Source organism: Pleuronectes platessa, chromosome 5 (genome assembly GCF_947347685.1).
Source record: "Pleuronectes platessa chromosome 5, fPlePla1.1, whole genome shotgun sequence".
Classification (NCBI taxonomy): domain Eukaryota; kingdom Metazoa; phylum Chordata; class Actinopteri; order Pleuronectiformes; family Pleuronectidae; genus Pleuronectes; species Pleuronectes platessa.
The window spans coordinates 21,680,843-21,707,367 of NC_070630.1; the positions used below are offsets into that span (position 1 = coordinate 21,680,843).

The 26,525-nt window shown below is 41.1% G+C and overlaps 2 protein-coding genes across 3 annotated transcripts; both read left to right on the top strand.

Annotated features, from left to right (window-relative positions):
* Positions 1 to 1,280: 1,280 nt before the first annotated feature.
* On the top strand, positions 1,281 to 11,582 carry usf1 (upstream transcription factor 1). Of its 2 annotated transcripts, XM_053423385.1 has the most exons (11): positions 1,281 to 1,329; positions 2,646 to 2,707; positions 2,932 to 2,981; positions 4,745 to 4,857; positions 5,819 to 5,932; positions 6,883 to 7,036; positions 7,685 to 7,772; positions 7,911 to 7,969; positions 8,059 to 8,153; positions 9,235 to 9,363; positions 10,587 to 11,582. In XM_053423385.1, the coding sequence occupies exons 2-11, from the start codon at positions 2,700 to 2,702 to the stop codon at positions 10,674 to 10,676; spliced, it is 900 nt and encodes a 299-aa protein (XP_053279360.1). In that variant the 5' UTR covers positions 1,281 to 1,329; positions 2,646 to 2,699; the 3' UTR covers positions 10,677 to 11,582. The 2 variants fall into 2 exon arrangements, with proteins under 2 accessions (XP_053279360.1, XP_053279361.1); XM_053423386.1 differs by lacking the exons at positions 9,235 to 9,363; positions 10,587 to 11,582 and adding an exon at positions 8,555 to 9,216.
* A 981-nt stretch (positions 11,583 to 12,563) lies between these two features.
* On the top strand, positions 12,564 to 25,180 carry gkup (glucuronokinase with putative uridyl pyrophosphorylase). The gene is made up of 23 exons (XM_053423446.1): positions 12,564 to 12,719; positions 13,801 to 13,907; positions 14,002 to 14,046; positions 14,157 to 14,310; positions 14,406 to 14,477; positions 14,800 to 14,888; positions 14,990 to 15,146; positions 15,502 to 15,579; positions 17,854 to 17,945; positions 18,087 to 18,192; positions 18,291 to 18,370; positions 18,449 to 18,517; positions 19,767 to 19,827; positions 19,941 to 19,957; positions 20,455 to 20,512; positions 21,239 to 21,331; positions 21,414 to 21,474; positions 21,562 to 21,675; positions 22,829 to 22,886; positions 23,298 to 23,366; positions 23,441 to 23,504; positions 23,617 to 23,688; positions 24,188 to 25,180. Exons 1-23 carry the CDS (start codon positions 12,663 to 12,665, stop codon positions 24,281 to 24,283), a joined length of 1,869 nt encoding a protein of 622 aa, XP_053279421.1. The 5' UTR covers positions 12,564 to 12,662; the 3' UTR covers positions 24,284 to 25,180.
* Positions 25,181 to 26,525: the final 1,345 nt, after the last annotated feature.

Here is a 26,525-nt window from a genome sequence, read left to right on the forward strand (position 1 = left end):
TTTGACATCATCATTTGTAAGGTTCTGTGTCTAAGATTTAGGTGGAAGGGAGCTATTGGCTGAAGCTGTATATACAATAATCCTGGCGATATTTTCAATAATGTGTAATCATCTAAACTGTTCGAATTGTTGTTTTCTCTACCCTAGAATGGGCCCTTTATATTAACGTCAGGAGCGGCTCCTCTCTATGGAGGCCGCCATGTTTTTGACAGTGGGCCAAACTGGCCAAACTAAACACCTTTTTTTAGGATTTATGAAAACTGAAGGCTACCACAGGTTCTCTCTCATGTTTGAATGGGGAAGGTGAGGTGGGGGGTATTCAGCTGCAACATGAAACTTCACCACTAGATGTCACTTAATTCTACAAATTAATCAAATAACAAACAAACTTTTCAAACAATAATCTTCTTCGCTGAGGAAATAAAGTCATTAAATGTTTTGTGACCTGGCAAAGAGAAAATAAAACGAGGGATGATTAAATGTCTGTATTATCATGGAGACAACGATGTCTACAGACACGTCTACGTCACTCATATACTTCTCAATATAACCTCTCGTTCCCACATGTAATTTCGCGCTGGTTTAGCTCAGTGGTTACTTCAACCATAACGATTACCAGTCCCTCACGGGATCGAAACCACGGGCGCTGTCCAGTGTTTTCTTTGTCTCTGCTCTCACCTGCTCTCTCTCCTTCACTTCACTCCTCCTTCAACTCCAGACTTTGTTCTTACACTGAACTAATATGTCGCCTTTTCGCCATTAAAACGTTGAACACTTATTTCCGCTGTGAAACCTGTCAAACGGAGCTCTGACAGATGAAAGTGTCGTGGAGACTTCGGTGTTGTTGTTTTCATTCTATTCGCCCCGAGCGATGATTAAATCTGATAGTTTATCGCAAATGTTTTGGGGAATATTGCGGTGAATTTGTTAAATGTATGTTGTCTCGCGCCACATCACACACCTCAACACCATGCTCAACACTGATCCCTCCTGGATCACTCTGTAAACGTACCTGCGTCAAGTTAACTATGTTATAATCACGGATGTGTCAAAATAAAACCATAAATAAAATAGCGAACTTATTTTAATGGGTTTTCCCGCTGATAAGTGAATACAGGATGTTTAACCTACATCTCTGTTCAAAGTTTACAGCACTGCCGCCCTCGGTATATTATCTCCAAATGCATGTCAGAGGGTTTTGTATGTATTTCGTGCATGTTTCAATTTGAAAACTGGATATACGTGACTTGACTTCCTTTAGCGCATGCGCAGAGCCCACAGCTCTTTGTCAGGTCTGTTGACAAATATCGGGGGAGGGACCACTGCGGCGTAAGTAGATCTTTGTTCACTCTGGAATAAACTGAACCGAAATGAGCTTTGTGTGGAAACTGTGACTCAGTCATTATAGTTTCACAGCGTGTGTAGCCGCTGGCTCCACCGAGCTAACAGGAGGAGGAGGTGATTTTAGGAAACATCTGTAAAAACCGCTGGGGCCGAGTGGTACTGTAGCAGAAAGGCAGGATCTGTGTCGAGCTAGCCACAATGAAACACTGCGTTTCCGGTGAACGCACCAAAATACACTTCAACGTCACAGTATAAAAGTAGAAATACCAACCGCGTAAAACTGTCATTTTTTAGCACTTTAGTCTTTATTGCTTTAAATTATGACAGTATTTATTTATACAGCACCTTTCATACAAAAAAGCGGCTCAAAGTGCTTCACAATACAATCAAAGACATGAAATAAGATAGATCAATAGGAACACGTTAGCAATGAAACAGCGACTCAGGGTAAAAGTATAAAACTAGCAAAAGTTATAAAATAAAGACAATGTGTTAAAAATTATTTTAACTTTTATTAAAAGCAAGATGATAGAAATAGGTCATGAGTTGTTTCTTAAAACTATCAACCGATATATATATATATATATATATATATATATATATATATATATATATTGTTTGCATATATATATATATATATGCAAACAAACACACAAAAGGACATAAACTAAAACAGTGTTAACATTTTACAAATTCACCTCAATCAGGATCTTTTATTTCATCCCATACCGTGGACCAGTATATATCACATATATTTCCAGTACAGGAAATATATCTGAGGAAAAGAATACCTATTTTTTAAAAGTGATAGAAGTTGTATTTACCTGAAAAAATGGGAAACATATACAATGTTTAGAGATAACCACTATTATCAATATATAACATTGAATACAAATGATTGATTAGGGTGTATTGCACTCAAAACTGTAAAAGCTTAAATATAAATCCTCTCTACAGTTGTTTTCCTCTTACCTTTTTAATATGTTTAGTTTGTTTTGAATATATGCATGAAAGCAATAAAGACTAAAGTGGAACAGAAGAATTTCAAGTAAACAATGACAATCCCCATGCACGGTACAGTCTGCTTAATCGAGGCTTTTATTGTGAAAGCACAGACGCGCAGCATCCGCTCTCAGCCTCAGTAACCTGCTTCCTGACTGCTTCTTTTATTGTGGCTCAGCCTCAGCTAGCTGCTGCTAGCGCCTGAGGTTCAAACATTTGCCGCTAAACACTGCTCCACTGTTCCACTGTGCCGCTCAGAGCCCGTTTCCCCCTGTGAAACGCATGAACTTGTTTTGCAGTGTGCGGCTGTGGGAGCGGGTGAAGGCGCTCTCCTCGTTCAACACTGGGCAGAAATGAAGAGGTGAGTGAACACAGCGCCATTGTGAACCAACACCAAACACAAACATGTCGCCACGAGCGTTAATGTTGTTAACTTTGCTGCTGTGTGTGTGTGTGTGTGTGTGTGTGTGTGTGTGTGTGTGTGTGTGTGTGTGTGTGTGTGTGTGTGTGTGTGTGTGTGTGTGTGTGTGTGTGTGTGTGTGTGTGTGTGTGTGTGCGCGTGCGTGCGTGCGTGTTTGTGTGCAGCCAACAGAAGAGCCCCGAGCCTGATGGGAGTGTGACCATCAGCGAGGAAGGTGAGAGAAAAGTCAGATAGATGTCTGCCAGTGTTACTGTGTTTAACATGTGTTAAAAGTTCATAGTAAATGTGACATCTGTGTGTGCTTTCACAAGACAAACCCCCCAGGGTCAGGACCTGTGTTCAGACCAGTCGTTTGACTGGTATTAGCATCACAACTCATCCCTCACTAATCACTTCTTCATCTTTGGTTTTTGCTCTGTCATATATGAACCGTAGGGTGTCTTTGGTTCTTAACCTGATTTTAACCCTGGTTTTACTTTTAATACTTTTACAAATAATCCTGTGTCACGCATGTTGATTGGACAGGAGTTATTTATGTGTTAATTTATAGTATGTTGTAAGAGGCCCTTAGGTTTTTAGAAAGCCACAGACCTCGTTCAGACCTGGTTTTACCATCCGTGCTCAGTGATTCGATCACAAGTGGTCAGCACTCAGTTCACATCTGAACGCACCCAAACACGTCCTCTGTGTGTCTTTTAGATTAGATCAGTCAGACCACTTCTGAGCTGGTCTGGGACCAATACCACCACCACAATATCTGCACTGATTTCCACATGATCACTGAAACTTTCCCTCAGCTGCTTTCAGACATGCACTGAAATCCGGAGAATCTCCTGACATTCTCTCGAGGGGCTGAAAGCTAGAATGGAAGAGTTTGAGCCAAAGTGCTCTGGACTTTCTCCAGCCAGCCCCCTTGTAAAAACTTGAGGACAAATGTCCGCATGAGCCGGTGTGAGGACACAGCAGGAGATCCTCTGCAGGATTCACCACGAGCGATTGGGTGTGTTGATGCATCCATTCATTCATCCAGCCCCTCCTGACTTTACTCGCTCTCTCAATCTCTCTCTCATGCTTGAAGCGACATGCACACACACACACACCAACATACCAGATGTGAACAGAGGAACTTAATGCTGACCGCTGGTGATTGGATCTCTCAGAACAGGAGTACTAGGTCTGAACAGGGCCTCAGAAGTGTCTCAGCTCCACACAGTGAAACCCCTCTTACTCACTGTAGCTGCTCTCAGGCATGCACCTCCTCCGCAGTTCCTCGCTATTTTCTGCGGAGGAGGTGCATGTGTGAATGGAGGTGTCCTAGCGAGACGCCCCTTCAGTTTCTGCAGACTTTCTTCGTCTGGCCTCTTCGTATGATGTCTGTAGAAATGGAAGAGAAGTCGATATGTGAACACAGCAAGGGGGGGATCCCCCCGCTGGATTCACCACGAGTCGAGTGATTGGGTTGACGACACCATTAAGACACCACAGACCAAAAAAACTAATAAAAACAAATATCTCGAAGTGAAAAAGTGGTGCCACACGTGCAGAAGATGGTTGACGGATATGTCAAGAGAGTTTGTGGTGATATGAGTCGACGCCGGTCTCTGTGTGTTTCTAAGACAATCAGCTGAGTTGATATGTCACCTCCTGTCTCTGTCTGCTGCACTCGGCTGCTCTACCTGTGTGTGCAGAGAACCTCCTGCTGCGTGGAGCATGTGTGAAGCTAACTCTCTGGATCTTACCCGCAGGTCATGTCTGCAAACGGCTTATGAATGCCTGGATGTAAACATTGACACCGTGACAACATGCTTTGTCTGAGCTCACTGTGTGCTACCTCATTATAAGACCTTGTTACAAGCACATGGTTGTGTGAGGATTACTGCCACACTGTTGTTAGTGTGACCGGTACCCTCTTTCCCAAGACCTGTTTTTGACAGTTGAGAAGCTGACTTCAGTTTGTGTGGCTTTGTGCTCCTGCAGGGTCCGTGGCCACCGCAGAGGATCCAGCTGCTATTGCCACCATTCAGTCTGCAGCCACGTTCTCTGACCAGCCCATCAAGTATCTCTTCAAGACCGAAGGAGCAGGCGGGCAGGTGGGATGACTGTTAAAAAAGTGCCCATTTTAATCAACCTGTGTGAGGTTCTATTTCAAACCTGTTGAGTATTTTATTTCCGCCCAGAGGCCTTCGCGCTGACATATTCACGAGACACCATTTAACACATGATCTCTGTAGAATGTCCGGGGAAATTGGGTGCACTTCAGGTACCACAAGCTGTTTCCCGAGTGTTCATGTGAGGGGTGGAGCAGCAGGCAGGGTGTAACATATTCATTCTGCTGCAGAGATCTTATGTTTTAGTTTAACGCACATTGACACTAGCGTCGTATCCCCAAAAGCTCTCATGACATCTTCTACTTTTTCATCCTGAGATATTCGCTCTCTTTTTTCTTCTTATATTTTTCCATCTGTTGCATGTTAGAAGTTCTCCAACACACCCACTCGCTCTTGATGGATCCTCAAGACGATCCCCTGCTTTCTTCTCACATTTGCTCAGTCTGGCATTCTCTGGAGTTTTTACAAAGGTGCTGGCTGGAGAAACTCCTGAGGAAGTCCGTAGCCTCTCGCTCATTCGCGTTGTCACATAAAGCTCCTTCTGAGAATATCCAGAGATTCTCCAAAGATCAGTGCACATCTGAAAGCAGCTACAAAGTTGTTTAGGTCAATCAGCTTCTCAGAAAACTAGAGGGCATGAAGACGTTTTCATTTGGGAGCAGGAAGTGACACATGAGATTGTTTTGGAAGTGGCTCAGACTGACTTGAGTTTGTACTTGAAAGATATGTTAATTACAGGTTTTCTACATTCATATCATTGCAGATCCACAGATTTCTTGTCCTCACATTTCTTGATAATCCTGGTATCAGTTCTCGTGACCCATGTTTCTTAACGGACCACTAAAAATAGATATATTCTGTATGTTTACGCTCTACAGTGGTGTGTGTGTTACCTCCATTGGAATAAGATATTTACAACTCAGTATAATGTATTGTGTTGCAGGTGACCTACAGAGTGATCCAGGTGTCAGATGGCCAGTTGGAGGCCCAGACAGACGGAGCTGCAGCGGTCAGCCTTGTCACTGGTTTCCCTGCAACCAGTCAGGCTGTCACACAGGTGAGCAAGTCCCAACCTCTTTTTTCTCTTGACCAAAATACAGACCCCATTCAGACCTTGTAAAAAGATCTATCCTGGGTCGGTCTGGGACACATCTAGCCACATCATTTCCGCCTTGTGAACACAAATGCCTCCCGGGCCACATATGAAGGTCCGCCTCCTCAGCCCCACCACAGTTAACAATAAATCATATAACATATTTTTATGCTTCTCAGTGCCCATGTATTAATGTATTGTTTACAGCTGACGCCAAAATATCAGCAGTGATCACCAAATAATAGAGCCCAACCAATTTATCGCTTTGCTGGTATTAACAGCCCCTCAGAGTCGAATTAGTGAGAATCGACGTTGGCCAGAATTTCAAAGTATTCCATCTCATAGTTCTGTCATGTAGGAGTAGATGTTAATGTCCCTTGTTTGGATTTGAGACTTGCTGCTAGGACTGCAAATGGTCAAGTGAGTGATGGGGCCTTTCTGGGTTATCAAGTGGGGGCCCTCCTTCCTCCATGTTTCACTTCTTCATCCAGAGCCACTGACCGCCCTTTTCAGGAGCTATTGCTTTACAATCAGCATTTAGTTTTGTTATAGTGACACCAGTCTTCTTTGCAATGGAAAAACAACTTTACGCCAGATGAGGCTAGTTGGAAAGGTGACGTATTAACACTCCATCACTCCAGGGTTTCAACCACATTCATTTCAGTTCAAAGTTTTTACAGCCACTGCTTCAGGATCAGGGTAGAAGCACCAGTAACTTTTCCCTACAGACTATGCCCCTACTGCTTAAAATAATCCCTAGAGGAATCACTGCACTCCATCTCCATCACTCCATCTCCATTACTCCATACTTGCTGGGATTCATCCAACATTTACAGACCAATGATACATTTTGGTTCAGTTTCTCCAATGGTATGCAGGATGTTCTTTAAGCGTTAACGTCTCTTTGACTCCAGGCTGTGTTCTCCCAGTCGGAGGCGTTGGAGGGAGACGGCAGTGCTGAGACGCAGTACACGTACTACCCCGCCACCATCGCAGACGCCACAACTGGCACAATGGTGACCACGGTACAGGCCTCTGACACACTGCTGGGCCAGACCACACCCACAGGTAATCACTCCACATACACAGTGTATATCCAGGCACTTATAGCGTGTTTACACTGAAGCTAATACATTTACATTTCAACACTATTTTCACTTTACACTGGATATGTTAAATCTAAAAAAGCAATAATAATCATTAACTTCAAATAAAATGACTAACAATTCAGTTCAGTAAGTCAACATTTTTAAACCAACCCGAAGTAACTTTAAAAAACTTTCTTTTAGAGGGAAAGTTCGACGTTAAATTTAAATCAACTCATTATCTATTCCACTAAACACTTAGGAGTCTCAGTTGTAAACAGTGTTGCAGCCATATTGTCCTCTACTACGTGAACGAGCCTCTGAGGAGGATATCAGAGACATTTAGGCTTAAAACACGGCGTAAATTAAAATGAATGTCAGGGTGTTTTTTTTAAGAAGGTGTCCCATTTACTTCAGTTGTATTTGATCTGGCTGCAACACTGTTTACCCCTGAGACTCATAACTCCTAAACACTTCACCCACCCCTTCATCGTCATAGGGCGGAGTGAGTTATGAGCGAGTTTTCACTTTTAGGTGACCTATCCCTTTCAGGCTTTATGTTGCATGAATCTGTAAAGATTTTAAAATTATACTTATTCTCTGCAGCTGACATCAATGTTTGGTTTTACAGGGCAGGTGTATGTGATGATGTCACCCCAGGAAGTTTTGACTGGATCCAATCAAAGGACAATCGCGCCTCGTACTCAGCCATACATAGCGTAATTACCTAATAATTTAACAGAAGTACAGCCATGTCACAGTTCACTGAAATTAGTTGTCAGTTTTGGATTAATGTATAAAAGCTTTAATCTAACAATTTAGGCCAATCTATGTCTTTGTGCTAATTTGTCTTCTAGGAAACAAGAGGCCCCTCGGGCTTCCAGAGATGACAAACGGCGAGCACAGCATAACGAAGGTTAGAGCTCACAATCTGATGCTGTCTAAAGGACAAGATATTATTTTATATAACTTAATGAGTCCTAAATTCAAATGTTTTACCAACAGTTGAGCGCCGGCGGCGAGACAAAATCAACAACTGGATTGTTCAGCTGTCGAAGACAATACCAGACTGTAATGTGGACTATACCAAGACAGGACAGGTGAGATCAGCTCTGTCAGCGGACTAATGCATCAGACTCTCAAACAGGAACCAGGAACTAATTTCTCGTTAAATCTTTAACCCCCCCATAAAGTCCCTGCTAAGGGGAAGTACCTAAATGAGGATTCTGGTATTTTTCAACAAGGGCCCTGTTTTTAAATGTGAAGGTGTTAATGAATGGAACTTACACTTGTGGAATTGGTCCAGTGGATTTCCAACGCCGACTGCCGGGACACAACGACAATAGCACCAATGTTATCTCAACGGGCAACTGCAACAGTCTTAGACTTAATTAAATAGTGTTTTTTCTCATCATGAAAAGGCTCAAATCGTTACACATGTCTCGCCAATTGAGAAGTCTCACTCTCAATCGTTTAGCAGCTTGTTGTCCCTCTCTCCTAGTTCACTCCTCAATTTGAAGGAGCTCTTTGCAACAAGAAGTCAAACAAGAAGTCAACTGCTTCATGGACATTGTCCTCATCAGAAAAGGATTCAGTCATCAAAGTTTAGTAAAACCTATCCCTCTCTCTTTTTCTCTCACTCACATCTCAACCTTTGATTGCCGTTATATTGCCAGATTCTTAATATTAATAAAACACTTGAAGTGAACATTTCATATCATAATGGAAGTACAGGAACCTTTTAGGTGGGACTTGTAGCACCGAAGATGCCTAAATAGTCAAATACCGTGTTTTATTTCAGCCGATCATACTGTGAATTGGAGGGGATCAGCTTGTAGTTGTAATTTGTTCATACTTGAGCTGGTTAACTTGGAGTATCCTCTCGTCATTCGGCGACTGTGGAAACACTGGCGGATAACGGTCTACAGAAACCTTTAGTTTATTGAAAAAAGTTCCTGGGATCTAAGGATCCTGGTACTTTTGGTCAAATCATGGCTTTAGTATGCATGAGGACGAACCCAGTAAGAATGCTGAGTCATCCTGTTCATGAGCAGTCAGTGCACGGAGGTAAAAACGTCATCCTCCAGATGAAGATGTAGAAATATTGTTACACTAGAGAGTTTTGCAAAGAAACTAAGATCCATTCATTATTAAGTTGTGTTGTATTTTGTTTTGTTTCAGAGTAAAGGAGGAATCTTATCTAAAGCCTGTGATTACATCAAGGAACTCCGACAGAGCAACCATAAGATGGGGGAAGACATCGGCACTCTTGATCGTCTCAGGATTGACAACCAGCTACTCAGACAGGAGGTACATAAGCATGTGTTCTGTGGTTTATTCAGAGTTAGAAATACTTCATTGATCCACAGGGTGAAATTGGATTTTGATACAATTTCTCCAGCCAAGAATATAAAAATACACAGAGAGTAGCAAACGGTTAAAATACAATATATAGGTAAGAGTATAAATACAAAATATGTGCATGGTTATGGATGTTCACCCAGGAAACACAAACAGAGTCTCCAGCCGAATTATCAAAGGATCAGTGACACTGCCAGACGCAGGAGGACATGTCATGTCAGGACATGTCAGTCAGACTAATAATATGACAGTTGCAGTCATTGATTTTCATCATTCACCAATAAAGGAATCTTAATCGTAATTGATTAATTGGCTAAATGTTGCAGCTGTAATTGTATTGATTTCTTGGAGCAGAGCTTTGTTTATTTTTGGAGCAGCTGATTCGAAGATCGTCTGTCACAACTTGTAGAAATTTAGATGATAAACTTTATTTCAATAGGCGGCACGGTGAAGCACTGGTTATAACAGCAAGGTGTTTCTTGGTTCCAATTCCTTTTCTCCGAGTACTCTGGCTTCCTCCCACAGGCCAAAGGCATGCTGGTTGGGGTTAGGTTAATTGGAGACTTGTATACCTCTTTGACACCAGACTTAGCAGAATACGCAGGTTTTATCAATGTGGGTAAAATCCCTCAAAAGGCGATTCACATCTTTCCCATCGCTGTTGCACGTTGTTCCCAAGATATTAAAAACAAACAAGATCACAAACTCTCATGGAGCTTCACAAGCCAATGCCCAGAGGTTCAATGCACATCATAACGTTGTGCACGGGAAGGTGCAGTGTCAAAATAAAGAGGCTATAATTAACTTTAGATGTGAATGGTCTGGGATTGGCTCCAGCTCCCCCGTGTTCCAAAGGATAAGAGGTATTGATAGTGGTTGAACATATTTTTTGACAAACCTAGACTCAAAAGTAATATTTTTAACATACATACATGTCACTTCACTGCTTTATCAGACAGCCAAGTGCGGGATATGATAGCCAGGAAATGACGTATGAAAGCAATTAGCTGATGACTTCATCTTAACAAAAGAATAATGATCAGTCCAATATCTTAATGTAAACCTGTTCTTACAGTTAAATGTGACGTAGTCCTGATAGATAGAAAGTCACAAGTCAGCTGATGTCTCTGTATGACTACAGGGTTAATGTATTATGTGTGTCTGTTCCTCAGGTGGACGACTGGAAGTCCAAGAATCAGATCCTGAGGAACCTGCTGCGACAGCACGGTGTTGTGGGATCGTCCAGTACAGACCCCCAGTGAGAAGCCTGATGCCAGTTTGTATTTGAGGAAGACCAGATATGGGCCAAAAGAGTACTTGAAACACTTTGAGATACTTAATTTGTGATTGTACGTGCATGTAATAGGGGAATGAAGCTGAATATTGTCATTAATATTCAAATCCAGCATATTTGCTAAACGACAACCTTAAATATGATCTTTTTGAAGCTTTGTACAAAATTGACAAGATGTGTCTGAAAAGGGCGGGGGGGGGGGGTCTACATTAACTTCAGTCTGAGGAGTCAAATCAGTTTAGCAGGGTCCTCATTGAATGCCTTCCTCTACGAACATTATGATTGTTCATTAACCTGCAGTTCAGTAAGCTCCACAACACGACCGACTTCTCATGCCAATTTCTTTAACCTAGTCCCTGCAGCATGAGCTTTTCTGTATCAAATGCACTCATCTTAATGTTGCTGAAAACATTGTATTCATGCTTTGACTTGTTTTCACATTTTATCAATTTCACTGACCAGTTGATACCAAGTTTTTCATTCATTCATAGTTGAGCTTTTTTTTTAGCTTTGTATTTTTGTATGTTGTTTCATGAAACCTCACTGGGGACAAAAATTACATTGCAACAATGTAACTAAGTAAATAAACAGGGGTTGTAAGCAGTGAGCGATTTGTTAATTTTTGCCAGGGAAGATGGTCCCTGGATTAATGGTGTAGGCACCAAATATGAATATGTACTCCACTTTTACATCGCATACTCACAGCAAGACATCTATCGAACTGTATGTTGTAGTATGTTGATATGGCATTTGCTACAGCTCGCCGAAGTGCACGTATATATACATGTACGCCTACTCAAGAGAGATGTCTTTGCCCCATTCTTCCTCAGCATTTATTACAAAAAATTCAATAAAGAATAAAAAATTGAACTGAGTTGAAAATGCCTTTTTAATGTGTCTGTTGTTTCCAGTCATGTCTACTTTGTAGGTCGAATTTGATTCACAATAAAACCCAAAGGTCGAAGCTGTCAGTTGGTATGACATTGAGTTTCTATCCCCTTCGGAGTAGGTCTGGGTTATATGGGCAAAACATATATGAAGACAAAAATTATCATATCAGTCAGTTTGATAATTATTACAAAACATTTCACATTATTCTTTCTATTTAGGTAAAGACTGAATTTTGCTTGAGTGAAGGTTGTGGTTTCTAACTCTTTGAGCAGAGAATACAAACATGTTCAGCAAACATTTTATAGATCTGCAGTAGAGCAATGATGTGTTATACCTCCTCACTGTGCTTCCACAATGTATTAGCAACACATCCATGTATATAATTAACCTTTGTCGTACTGCTATTGAGGAAATTCATATTGCGATAATTATTGGTATTGTTTTATCGCCCAGGCCAATTTTAGAAGCAATAGAAATAAAAGTTTTATTTCACATGAAGTTTTGTAGTTTTTTAATATGTTCAATAATTTATAACAACTAAACAAATCTTCAAAATCCTTGTGAGAATGACTACAGGAGCTGTGCTCAATATGCAGGTTCAAACTTGAGTGTAAATAGACAAGCACCAATCCATGCTCTTTATTAACAATACGGGACCACAACCACACTTAGATATTTAATGATTGAATCCCAACAGAAACACGTAATTTGCCTATACGATATAAATAATTGGAAGATATATTATTATTTTCTCTCATGTACTGAATATCAAAATACACATTGGCCACAAGTCCTGTAACAATAATATTGGCTACTATGTTATGAACCACGTCCAGCTCTGTTTTTAACGTTGGTAAGTTAAAGGATGTTGTAGTATTGTCTCTTTTTAATCGCATCGGAGTTATGTCTGGATCTTGAATATAAAAAAACTTTTGTTTTATTGTGAAGCTTGTTTTCCCGGAAGTGCGTCTCTTCACTGACGCTGGGAGAATCCAGCTCTCAGACATTCCGCCACCTCCCAGCTCAGTGTTTACAGTCTCACAGACACAGTGAGACCGAAGTGATGATCTGTATTCTGCTGGTGGCCGGTCACGGCACCGTCCTGGAGACACAGATCAAGGTGAGTAGCATGTAGGTTGTAGCAGAGGGGAGGGGGGGGGGGGGGGGGGGGGGGGGGTGCAAAGTCCGCAGTAGTTGTGCTCAGTGTTCGCCGAACTTCCTTTAAGAATCTGCCACTTTAGCACTGAGCCGCTGGCCGGGCTGATTCTTGTTTACCTGGAGCATCAGTGGGGTCGTGAAGATGCACCGGCCCTGGGAGGATAATTTTCTTAAAACTACTGTTACTTATATCATTGGACCTGGTGCTGTTCACTGCCCCCTAGCGACACAACACAAATGTAGGGATTCGAAAGAGAGTTTATATCAGAGAAAATGAACGAGGTTATAATCTATACAGAGTTATTGAAGGTAAGTAAAGTTTACTGGTACAACACATTTAAAAAACAAGCCAATTCAAATTGCTTTACATGAGATATACAAAAAGCACCGTAAGCTACTTATAACAGTACAACAGAAGAAGCATTTAATGACTAAAGGATGGAATAAGAAATAAAAGAGTGTACGAAATGAGTGATGGTTTAAGGGAAATTATTAAGGGAAAGTCTTCAGTGTTGATTTAAAAGAACAAAGAGTTGCTCCATATGTGGAGCATAGAAACTGAACGCTGCCTCTCCATGTTTAGTATTGACTCTGGAGACAGAGAGCAAACCGGTTCCAGGCGACCTGAGGGGTCTGGATGGTTCAGAACATAGCAGGAGATCAGAAAAATGTATTGGCCCTGAACCATTCAAATTTGCATGTCACAGCTACAAAGAATCCAGTGAAAACACACTGTAAAGGTTACTAATAAGTAAAGATACAATATAAACAAAGAAATATAAGAAATAGGAAATATTATATACAAAATAAACAGAAAACAGTGTTACAGTGTTACACATAAATTAATTGAAATTGCATGGATAGAAAATGGTTATTGCACAGTTAAATTAGTTAAAAGCCTGAGTGAGGTATGTGGTGTATTGAGATCACAGCTGATTATACAGTCTTACAGCCGCATATGTTGCATGTACTGACGTCATGTAGTTGTTATGGTAAAAAGCTGTTTTCCTCAAGCCGTCCTCACTCTTTCCGTCTCCTCCCAGAACGATGACACAGGCCTGTACAGCCACCTGGCCGGGGTACCGAAGGCCCTGCTTCCTGGCACCGGAGGGAAGAAGATTCTCGACTTTTGGTGGGAAAACGTCAACATGTGCGTAACGGTGAAACTTCTGAGGACCTCCTCTGTCCCACGTCTCCGTTGTCCCTGCACCACATAGTCGATAACATCTGTGATTTCTCTGCAGGCGGCAGCTGTTCACAGAGGTGTACCTGGTCACTAACGCAGACAAGTGAGCACATAAACCTTTCGGCGAAACCCCACTTATAATCATTTGACCATTACTTTTGTTGTTAAAGCTGCGGGAAATTGTGATCTGCTCTGTCGTGCTCCACTGACCAGGTACAAGTACTATGAGCGCTGGGCCACAGCTAATGACTTCCCAGTGGAGAATTTGGTAAACGATGGGAGCACGACGCTGGAAGACCGCCTGGGGGCCGTGGCCGACCTTGAGCTGGCCATACGCAGTCGCAAGCTGCAGGACGACATCATGGTGGTACGATACAAATCTGTGTTTAATGTTGGAGAATACTCTGCTCGGGTACATGTCCCATCTGTCCTACAATGAGGATCTCCTTCCCGTGTAAGCAGATTGCTGGAGACATGCTGTGTGCGGACCAGAACTTTGACATTGCTCAGGTTATCCGCTTCTTCAGGTCAAAGGTGAGATATGCTTCAACACAAGTTAATCACATACACACAGTTATTGTCGTGGACATGAAACCATGCGGTCTAATGTGCGCACAGGATATGTGTCAATAAATAACTAGAAACAGGTGAGATAAAGGGAGGTCTAAGCACCGGGCCTCATGTAAGAATAAAGAACAATTTAGTCCAGTCCTGGTCAAACATAATCGGAAACTATCCCAGATGAAAGACAGTTAGCATGTCTATGTTCAATTAAATCATAGCTGAAGCTAAATTCCTCAGTGACTTGCAGTAGCCCAGATTTGTGTGTGTGTGTGTGTGTGTGTGTGTGCTGCAGCCTGGAGAGCTAATCATTTACTACGAGTTGGAGGAAAGTGAGAAGAGCAGCTCCAGGGGCATCGTGGAGGTTTGCCCTGACACCCACAGGTGAGATACGTGGTGCAACAGCTTTCTGCCATGTCGGTTTTTTATTAGTGGCCGCCATGTTGTAGATTCGATTTTTAATCTATTGTAGTTTTATGAATCAGAATAGCTCGCTTTTTGGAGAAGCCCCAGGATGGTCTGACATCATCGCGACTGGCCAGCGTGGTGTTTTACTGCATCCAGAGAGACACGCTGTCCTACCTGTCTGACTTCCTCAGCCTGCAGCCTCAAGCCACCGACAGGAGCTTCGGCCGATTCTGGGTTCGTAAGTGGCAGTAAAGCACCATCCTATGTTTCTAGGGAGAGTGAAGATTGAATTAAATTCATACAATTCAAGAGATTCTCCAACGTGTCACATTTCCCCCCCAAATTCCCAAACTCTCTTACATAACTAAACTACTGAGACAACATTTGTTTATAACTTCTTCAGATATTTATTAGAACGCTGTTGTGGTAATTGATTAATTTATGGTTTTAATTAAATTTTCTTTATGATGATAAACTCTAAAGATCGAATTATCCTCAATCCTGCTTTACAGAACCTGGACGAGATCAGAGTGTTATCATGAACTGATGATTTAATAACCAGATGCTTTCATGGCTCGTCTGTCTTCAGGAGTGGCTCATCAATGAGAAGCGGCTGGATGTGTATGGGATGAAGCTGCCTACTGGCTTCCAGCTTATCGGACAAGTGGTCTGTATTCTTTCTTCTAGTTTTTTTCATATTATGTTAATTCATAGATAAGTAAAGTGGAGCATCTTGTTAAGTTAGATGGAGGTGTATGTTACACACATCATATATAGGTAACACAAATAATGTAATACGTAACATTTTGGTTGATCAGCAACACATTATCATAAGTATCAGGTTGTGATATAGAAAGTTTATTTTGATGAAAGAATCACACCTTGATTGAACCTTGAAACTTTCTTCTTTTGGGGAGAAGTAAATGTTTGGTATTGGTCGACTGAATGTTGTTGGTAACATACTTGTGATTTTCAAAGGGGGTTTCATAGTTTCACAATGAGATTGTTTCAAGATTTTAGATCCAGAGGTTAAACTCTGGCAAGCACAGGTTCTCCCAATTGCTTAAACATAATAGTACGACTTTATTCACATTTTCTTTTCTTACACATTACCCCTAGCCTGGATGCCAGACGAACTTAGCCCCGCCCACAACATTTTGGTCGGGCAGTTCGGTCTGGAGTCGCTCCATTGGGAAAAAATTATGGGGCGTGTTTCAACTGACCAGGAAGTAAAATTCCTCTTCGCTCAATTGTATAGACCTACAACCAATCAGAGCAACGTAGTATGTGACGTATGCTAAGCAACGCATTGTGAGTTATTTACTAGTTATTTACTAACGCCGGGTTCACACCGGACGCTTCAGCGCAGCGCCAAGCCTTAAATAACAGCTGGCTCCCATCCACTCCCATGTTAAAACTTTGTGCCGGTCACACCGGAGGCTGAAGCACCGCGAGGCAGCCTTGACGCAGCGCGGTGCTTCAGCCTCCGGTGTGACTGGCACAAAGCCGTGCAGCGAACTATTGGATCAACGGGTGATATTATTAGCGCTGCCCGGCGGTTCAGCGTCGCTTCAGTGTCCGGTGTGAACAGCCAAGCGCCGGGGCGATAGGGATTAGCGCGGTGCTTTGGCGTCGCCTCCACGTTCTGTGTTCCTCTTTCAAACTGAATGCGCTGTCGATGTCTTCTAAAACAGACTCAATGGCAGCATCTACACATCTCAGCTCGCCAGCGGCAGGCATGTTTGTTGAAAACGAATTCAACCCAGGGGCACTGTGATGACGTGGTTGATTACGTTACCGTTGTCGATGTCTTCTAAAACAGACTCAATGGCAGCATCTACACATCTCAACTCGCCAGCGGCAGGCATGTTTGTTGAAAACGAATTCAACCCAGGGGCACTGTGATGACGTGGTTGATTACGTTACCGTTGATCATCTGTCAATCATCGTATAAAGCCCGCCCTGACAATCTGGTTGGCCCGGTCGGGCCATCATTTTTTCCCAATGGAGCGACTCCAGACCGAACTGCCCGACCAAATTGTTGTGGGCGGGGCTAAGTTCGTCTGGCATCCAGGCTACATTACCCCACTACGCTGTCTTAATATTCCTATGAAATCAAACATGGTTGTAAACTGCAGAAGGACTGGTTGGTGGATGATAGACATTATTCTTCTGTTTGCATGCTTCCTGCTTTATGAAACTTTTGGGATGTTTTACATGGGGTTGCTTAACAAATGCACAACCTTTTGAACTGCTGAGAAATTTTTTATTTTTATTTGCATGACCTCAGTACCAGATGGCTTATGTTCTCGGATTATCTGTCCGTCCCATTCTCGTCAACGTGACATTTCAGTTACGCCTTGAGGGAATGTCGTAATAATAATTATACATTTTATTTATGTGTGCCTTTCAAGAGAGTTAAGGACACCTTACAGATTTACCCAAAAATCCAAAAACAATTTTCACTAAACTTGCAGAGCAAATCATGTTGCAGTCTGCTGAAGCTTCACTCAAGTAGCTGCATTTTAGAGTGTGAAAGGTTCCATTACCCAGAAATCCTGTAAGGTGACACCAGCAACAATGTTTCATGTCAGAGATTAAGCATTTTCATGGAGAGTCTTTTTTTCCAGTTAAACCAACAAACATAGTTTTTTTAATAGATTTACTCCCTAATCTCCCTGAAGTCTTATAAAGCAGCTTCAGGAAATTTGACATTCCTGTCTGGTTGATGGGTATAATGAGCAGGTTCTCAAACAGTTCATCTGTGAGGCCCATGGGCTGATCCAAAGCCTCTTTACAGGGGATGGGACGCTTTTCTCTATTACAGCCGATAAATAAGCATGACAGTATAAAAAAACCTAATGCACAACAGACTTTAGTTATTCTTTTTTCATTTTCTAAATACATTTCTTCTAACAACATGTTGCTCCTGACCTCTCAGGGCCTGTCAGACTACACCAAGTGGCTCACTCACTACTCATCCAAGCAGCAGGACAATGCTCCTAAACCAATCACATGCAGGTCATATGCCAGGTAAGAAACCACAGACATAAATAACTCACACTGTTGCTTTGAAGTACGTTTTTAGTCTCTTTCTTCTTTCCAATTCACAACAGAATCATTTAAATGTTGAAATGTGACCTGACGGATCCAAATGTATATGATCTCTCCCAGAGTTGGATTGATGGGGAATCCCTCCGACGGTTTCAATGGAAAAACCATCGCCATGTCCATCTCTAACTTCTGGGCCGAGGTCACTCTGGTGGAGAGCCAGACTTTGGTAATACATGTGCATGTCTGTGCACATACGTGTATAAAAGAGCTTCATCTGGGATATATTGTTTAAATGTCATGTGCCTTTCTGTGATTTCTTTAAAGGTTTTGGTTCCTCATCCTCTCAACGATCCTACAGAGTTTGGAAGCCTGCAAGATCTGTTCTGTATCAGCAGGAAGGAAGGGTGAGAAAACGGCATCTGTGATGAGCTGAAGTGCGTCGCTCACGTTCAGGCTCCTAAATGTTTGTCTTTCAACTGTAGATACCTGGGAGGTCTGCGGCTGCTGCAGGCCACCTGTAAGAAGTTCTACCAGTTCTGCTCCAAACAAGGGTGAGATCAGTGCCTGAGATAAAACAAAACTTAGATATTTATTTATTTGTTAATATATCCATTTATTTAATCACTCACAAAAATGAGAAGAGATGATAAATGTTTTTAAGAAAAGGGAACAACCTTTCTTCAGCGCTCTGCAGAATCAAATGGCATTTTGGAAAGATTATGTTGAAACTGATTGAATCTGGATGTTGGTGTTTCCGCTCCACCTCCAATGGTACACTGGTGAAACCATAGATTGACGTCATGACAGCTCCCCAAAGTGAAGTGTCTTTATTGCCACCTGCTGGCTGGCTGTAGTATAGGTCATAAGCCCTGCCATGTTAATAGTGGATGGGACATTAGGCGAACTACAAAGTCAAAGAAAGTACATGTCAATAATGTTTGTCTTATTTTAGATAGTTCTAGTAATAACAACCAAAAAAATGTGGTTGTTATTTGATGCTATAAAATTGGGATGAAATGCCATAAATGTCAACTGAAACTGACTCACAATCTGTTGAGTGCGAGAACTGATTACATTTTGGTGCCTGGATGTCAAAGGTCAAGGTCACAGTGACCTCATATTAGTGTAAATGTGATATATTAGGACTGCTCATAGGGAATTTCATTGTATCTGACACAATTCCCCTGTACTCACTGATAAATTGATAAGATTTCTGTGGTCAATGTCAAGGTCTTTGATCACTTGGACTCAAAGATAAAGTGATTATGTTTCAGTTGTACCGCCAGGGCATCTTTTCCAGTTGAAGGGAATTAATAAACAAGCAGTTGTGAAAGGAAAATTCAGATCCTTTATTTAAGTTAAAGCAAAAGAAGGTAAAGTAATATATAGTATGTTTCATAAAGCTACAAAGTTCTTTAAATAACAAGATAGTGTAATACAGACAGTCAAGATAACAACAACAGAAATAAAACATAAAACATGGGACCTGATCAAACAGCGAGTAAAACAGTTAAAAGAAAAGTGATTAAAAAAAGGATGGAAACTAAATAAACAGTATAACTTTAAAAAAAGACGTTTGTTTCCAGTATTTCTGCTAAGCTATGCTAACTGGTTGCAGGCTGTGGTATCTTATTTAATCTAAAGGCATGAGTGTGGAATCAATCTTCGCATCCAATCCTCATGCAGTCTCTCATTGTTTCCCGTAATGAGATACTATTGCAAGTCTCACAAAGACACTCAAGCACTGTTTCTGTCACTACTGATAAACATTTAACGTCTGCTGTTTATTATTTACTGCAGTATTGCTCTGACAAAGCAGAACTTCACCCTGAAGTACGACACCAACATCCCTCGGCAGGTGGTAAGAATTCACTCACATGCTTAAGAAAGCACCACAGTTCAAATTCATACAGTGTAAAATGTGTAGACATGTTTAAACCCTCCACTGATGAGAATGTTTGTATCTGTTTTCAGGGCCTTGCTGGAAGCAGGTAAATAGTTCTGTCTCTTACCTCTTTGCCCCAATGTTTTTATTCATTGTTTGTGAATTGAAAGTGATTGACTTTTAATCTTTCCAATGTATCGAAAAAAAGATCAACAAACATAGATTCATGTGCACAGAACATACATGGATTTAGATACATGTGTGTCTGTGATGAGTCTCCTAGAGTTGGTGAGTGCTGGGTTTCAATTCATCCAATTTTATTTGTGTAGAGCCAAATCACAGAGACCATGATCGGTTGTGCACCATCATATATAAGGTCTGTCAGACTGGTTGATGAGAGTGATATTTATAGATGTTTACTAACACAGGTAATCATTGGCTTCATAGTAAAGCATTGCAACCACCCGATGTAATGATACATAAGAAAAAGAGAAAACAGTAAACCATGAAACAGAAAAACTATTCCAACATTGTAATTTTAATTTATTATGGAAAACTTTTCAATTAATAATTGTCTTGTGTATAATCTTTTCTTTGGTGCAGTGCCATTGTCTCAGCGACCCTGAAGTGTCTAATGAAATTCTACAACATCACAGACAATGTAAGGATGTAACTTATTCACCACATATGATGTTGTTTCTCTCTTTTACTCCTTGTTTAAATGCTGCTGAGATCAAAATCTCTAGAAAGTGCACGCAAAAGCTGAAAACGGTGTTAGCCCAATAGATCTAATCAGATTTCTAAAACTGCAGTGCGATGCATTGAAATGAGCCTGCTGATCAATGGTTCTTTACGCTGAGTCATGGTGACACCTGAGAGGCAAACTGACCAAAGGAATTATTCTGACAGAGAGAAACTGTATGTACATAGTCCACTTAATCAGTGGTAAAGTTTGACTGGGTGAGGTGACTGGAGACGGCAGAGAGGGTGTGTGTGTGTGTGTGTGTGTGTGAGGGTGTGGGAGAGAGAGAGAGAGAGAGAGAGAGAGAGAGAGAGAGTGCTCTGTACACCTTACAGCACAGTCAAGTTCACTGCAGCTAAATTACATAAAAACTATATGAAAACTAAAATGGTACTTGTTGATATTTCCAAGTATGAGAAGAATTATTAAAAGCTGTGGATGCTCTGATCTGAAATTTTTACGATGCTTTCTGATGCTTTCTTTGATTTCTATCAGTTAGCCACATTCTTTAGTTAGTAGTTGACTAATGCACAGGGGCAATTCATCAACCAAACAGATTTCCACTGGGGCCAATGCCCCCCTAGCCCTGACCTTGGATCCGCCCCTGCCCTAACTGTTACTTTACATTTATGTTCTACACTCCAGGATCTCCCCAAACCAGTCCGAGCCAACTTCATCCTCAACGTGGAGACGGATGAACTTTTCATTACTGCTGGTTTGCAGGATAGAGTTGTTCAGGTCAGTCATATAAGTCATGCACATTAACATTGTCTTTTTACACCTTCAGTAACAGGAGGTGATTGTCCCTCTGTCTTTGCAGGTCTATGAAGGTTTAGTCTATATGGATTTCAGCAAGAAGCTCATGGAGGAGCAGGGCTATGGTAATAATGTCACTAATGTTAAATACAAAGTCATTGATACAAATACGTTTTTAGTTTTTTTAAGGCATGAATGTTTTTCATTCTCAGGGAATTATGTTGCTATGGACATGAGTAGTCTTCCACTGTTCTGGCTGGCGTACCTGAGTGACCCCAGTGACTCCGGACGCATCCACAGCAACATCCGACAGCGCTGGCTCAGCGGTACCACTTCTTATTAAACATTACACTGGTTATCTTTGAAAGGAGCTGATGAAGTTAGGTCATATCTTTGATGGACAAGTTGGCCTGTTGGGTCAACACTTAGATTCAGAATTATTTATATAAAAATATTAAAAACTGACGATGGATTGCCATGAAATTTGGTTTAGACATTCATGGCTCCATTTCTGGGTTCATCTGAAATTTGCCCAGTATCAATATGGCTTTTACCAGGTTTCATATATAAGGGCCTCCACAGGATGAACTGTAATAAATGGAGCAATACTTGTGAGCTAGTTCAGGCAGCCAACTCGAGCTGCGCTGCTCCAATCATGTGACATACATCATGTGACAGTATCACTCCCATCATATCTATGTAATCATATCTGGGGAAGTGATTAAGTCGGAGCCTAGCGGCCACTAACACTAACACTAACCTGTTCTACTGTTGTTTTAAACGATTGAAAGGGAATTTTCTGACTGAGCTCTGGTTGTCCATTGGCTTTTCCTCTAGCACCATCATGGCCAAATATCATTTTGAGTTTGTCCAACCGTCAAGTTAGGTTAAGTCAATGTTAATTTTATGGTACAGCTGGGTTTACATTGAATAATAAATCATAGTAAATGCAGGATAACTAAACTGTAGATAGATTGTAAGCATATGTGAAGAGATATGGAGCTATGAGAAAGTCAAGAGCCTTTCTGGTGCTGCCAAACAAATGGGACCTGAGACACGGGACCTCTTCTCCGGCATGGAGAGGACAATACTAACATTATTATTCCACATACCCAACTAATGTCACCCCCCTCAGTCTCAGCTGTATATTGTGTTTAGTACTAATTAGCAAATGTGAGCATGCTAACAGGCTAAACTGAAAAGGTGAATCTGTTCAAAGGAAATACCTGCTGTTAACATTTTGAGTATGCTAGTATGTTAATATTGGCATTTAGCTCAACGCACACAGTTGTAGCTAAGTTCAGCCACACAGAGCCGCTTCCGGTGGTTATTTAGTGTTCAGTTTCAGTTCAGTGCCTTTTTTAATTAAGGTCACAGAGTATTTTTCACCGAGCAGAGGAGCTGCCGTTGTGGAGAACAACAAAGTTCAGTTTTCTGTCACATTGATTCAGTCTTTTGTGTTTCTCTGTCTTTCCACAGGCGAGCCTCTGGTTGTTGAAGCCATGACAAATTTTGCAGAGCTGACTGATCAAGCGAGGTTGGTTTGTAAGATGTGGACGTTTGATCAAGAATTCCTAATCTGAATTGAGTGTAGAGGTTTTCACAGAGGGGGAAAGTGCTTTAGTGTTTTGGTGCATAAAATAAATGAGGCTTGGAGTAATACAAATATATGAAATGTACAAACTATGTAAAATATGTTATTTAAAGGAATTAATTGTGCAAGTTCACAATATGCTGTAAAGAATATATGCAATGTGCAAGATAAAATTAATGCAGCAAATTTGTGTAAGCCTTAAGTGGCTTTGGGTTTTCTGAATTGTTGTGTAATCTGTTTCTGCATGGTGAGCTCCAGATACAAACTGCTGCTCTGCCGACAGAACTGCAGTTTTTCAGATGTTCATTAGCTGTGAAACTGTGTGTCATCTCATTGAAAATGTTTTCCATCAAGGACGGCCCTGCAGCACAGAGACTGGAGCCGTCTGGCACAACTGATGGACCAGAACTTTGAGCTCAGGAGGTAAACTGCGTTTCAGAATGGAGGCATTTATATAAAGGTCAGACTCACAGCTAAAGTAACACCATATACCACAGGTCTGTCTACACCGAAGACTGTCTGGGTCCTGGGAATCTCAAGATGGTTCAGCTGGCGAGGCAGGTAGGTGCCCCGCCGGCTAAGAGCAGAGCACATCTTATGCCTGCAGGTTCCTGCAGGAGTTTTTTTTCTTTTTCTGTTTGTGTATTCATATGGATTTTGCTGTTCCTTGCAGTTTGGCTCAGCAGTGAAGTTACCAGGCAGTGGGGGAGCTGTGGTGGGTCTCTGTCTGGACCAGGCCAGACTGGTAAGACTAAATTTGCATTGGGTGGAAGTTGAGACCCAGAAGTTAACTGCAGATATGCGTGTGAGGTGTAGTCAGAGCAGAAACTATCCACTCTTCGAAAACCCTGAGTCTAGTTTATAATCAATAGAAACGATCTCCAGTTTCTGTGATGATCAAAGACCCACTCATTCTGACTCCTTGTTTTCTTGCGGGGATTTCCAATGTGGGTATAGTGCCCATACAATGGAATATATGTATTTGTTGTTTAGATAATGTACCTGACACTTTGGTTACGGTTCTTTTTTTTTTTCATCCCCAAGACCTCACCTTCAAATACATGTTCTCATTTCATTCAAATTATCAGAAAGATCGTTGTTTTTTAAACTTGAATACATTTTACTGTATCTCTCTTTAAATGATGTTGTAGTGGTGTGTATTTTATCTGTATGTATTCTATTTGTGACATCGGTGGCCCACTGTGCTGTCTGAAGCTGAAGCACGTCTGTGTTTGGCCCACTAGGTGGAGATGAGGCAGGCTTTCCAGGAGGCCGGCTGTGTCTTTTGTATCATCGCACCATACAACCCATCTGCCAGCACAGCCGGTGGTCAGTGCTAACCATGGATCCATGCTGGCCTCTTCCAGGCTTCACGAAGCCAACTCATGGCCATTGGATGGTTATGGGCACAATGTGGTCCTCAGCGTGCCCGACAGAGTCCCAATGTCATTTCATAAGAATTGTGGTAAAGATCATGATTGGTTGCATGATTTTTATCTGGAATACAATTAATCAAAACAATCAGACTGACAATCAGTATTACCAATCTTTGGGGACAGTTTGTGTTAAAATGAATAACTGATCAGATTAAAGAGATTGGTGGGTTTATTCAAACATCAGATATTACAAAGCCATGTCCTTAGAAAATCTGTCAATCTGCGGGTTTGCAAATTATTATCAGATGAATTATTATTATGTGAAGTGAGTTCACTTCCTTGTGTCAAATGTATTGTCAATAACAGTGTAACAATATTGTAATTATTTAGTAATGTAAAAAAAAATCTATGCGTGAAACAATTGTAAAGCCTCAAAACCGTTAATATATCATTATTGTATAATGATGAAATCTGTGTACACAAATTAAAAGCACATTTGATAGCCGATAGTGTTTTGTCATGAATAATCATGAAATCCTTGTGCGTAACATTACTATCAATGTGCAACGTGGATAATATTACAGATTGTTCATCATATTATGTTCCCTATCATGTGTAATACACATATTACTTACTCCTATTATCATTACTACTTACTGCCACTTAAGTATTAGATTACTGTCTCAAGTAAGTCACTTATTTACTTTTTTTCCATGTCTATTGTTATTTCTACTAGGTTTTGGGCCACGATTTACTTCATATGTACTTAATATTCTGTTGTCACTTATAATCAGGGTTCATACACATTTTGACCAATTGATTTCCATGACTTTTCAATAAAACTAAATTTTCATGACCGAACATTTTGTGAAATCTCAGTGTATACGCTAAAAAGTGAAAAAATGTAGTATTTAAACTAACAATGAGAATTCCAAGGCATACAGTATACCTTAAATGACACAAATCCAAGTATGCCTGCATATATTTTGAGCCTGTTTCTTTAAAAGCTTATGAATAATTTAAGACTCAGTGTAAATGAACGACATGAAAATATAAATATAAAAAATTTCCATGACTTATCCAAAACTTTTGGGATTTTATTTTTTCCATGACTTTTCCAGGCCTGTAAAAACTCATTTTAAAATTCCATGACTTTTCCAGGTTTTTCATGACCATAGGAACCCTGTATAATACACTGTATACTTAATTTTTATCTTCACTTATATTCTTTGGACTTAATACTGTTATACTATTATAGTAATTGTATAGTGTGTGCTATGAACTTGGAGCAAACTGGCACATCCCTCTGAACAGGGCCGGCCCTATGTTGGCGCCCTAGGCGAAATTTCAAATTGGCGCCCCCCAACATACACACGCAAACTGTCATGCATCCCCGAGAATGTTTGGACTGTATACAGATGCACACACAGGCAGACAAAATTGTAAGCTATAAAAAACAATACAAATATATAATAAAAAATATAAAAAGAGTCTGAAATCAGCTGTACTGATAGCATATCATGTCATGTCGACAAAAATAAACATTAATGATGTCCACAATCGGGGTGATTCTTACCTCTATATTGTTCTTTCTTCTCCTCCTCTACTTTGCGGTGCTTTCTGAATTGTGCACCTAATAATTTAATCTTTTTTTTACTCTAACCGCAGTCTATCACCGTACGTAAGGGACACACCTGAGACGGAAGCACACATTCTGTGCGAGTCACCGCCTGACTGTTCACACAGTCAGATGGCCATCCAGGAGGATGTTTTAGATGCTGGCTTGCCTGTCCACGGAACCATGAGTGGTGACATCAGCAAATGACCCTACTATGCTGCCAAAACGAATAGGTTTTTATACTACGAGTAGGTTAGAGTCCCACTCTTTCCCCTCTTCATGCCGGCAAGATACTGAACTCCTAAAATTGACATTCAATTACCTATTATCTGAAATTTAAATTATTAAATATTTAAAAAATATATATTTTAATTAAATTAAAAAAAAATTGAAAACGGCGCGCAATTCCTGCGCCCACTACGCAGGATGTCCGCAATGGGCTTCTGCGCAGGATGTGCGCAGTTCGGTTCTGCGCAGGATGTGCGCAATGGGCTTCTGCGCAGGATGTGCGCAGTGGGCTTCTGCGCAGGATGTGCGTGCGCATTTTTTCCCCCCCCATTTAATTAAATTAAATTTTTTATATTTAAT

Bases quoted from the DNA above. Each gene is read 5' to 3' on its own strand.
- gkup (XM_053423446.1), top strand. From the start codon at position 12,663: ATGATCTGTATTCTGCTGGTGGCCGGTCACGGCACCGTCCTGGAGACA. The intron at 12,720-13,800 runs GTGAGTAGCATG...GTCTCCTCCCAG, and splicing joins TCCTGGAGACACAGATCAAG to AACGATGACACAGGCCTGTA. The intron at 15,147-15,501 runs GTTCGTAAGTGG...GTCTGTCTTCAG, and splicing joins GGAGCTTCGGCCGATTCTGG to GAGTGGCTCATCAATGAGAA.
- usf1 (XM_053423385.1), top strand. The intron at 5,933-6,882 runs GTGAGCAAGTCC...CTTTGACTCCAG, and splicing joins CCAGTCAGGCTGTCACACAG to GCTGTGTTCTCCCAGTCGGA. The intron at 9,364-10,586 runs GTACATAAGCAT...TCTGTTCCTCAG, and splicing joins ACCAGCTACTCAGACAGGAG to GTGGACGACTGGAAGTCCAA.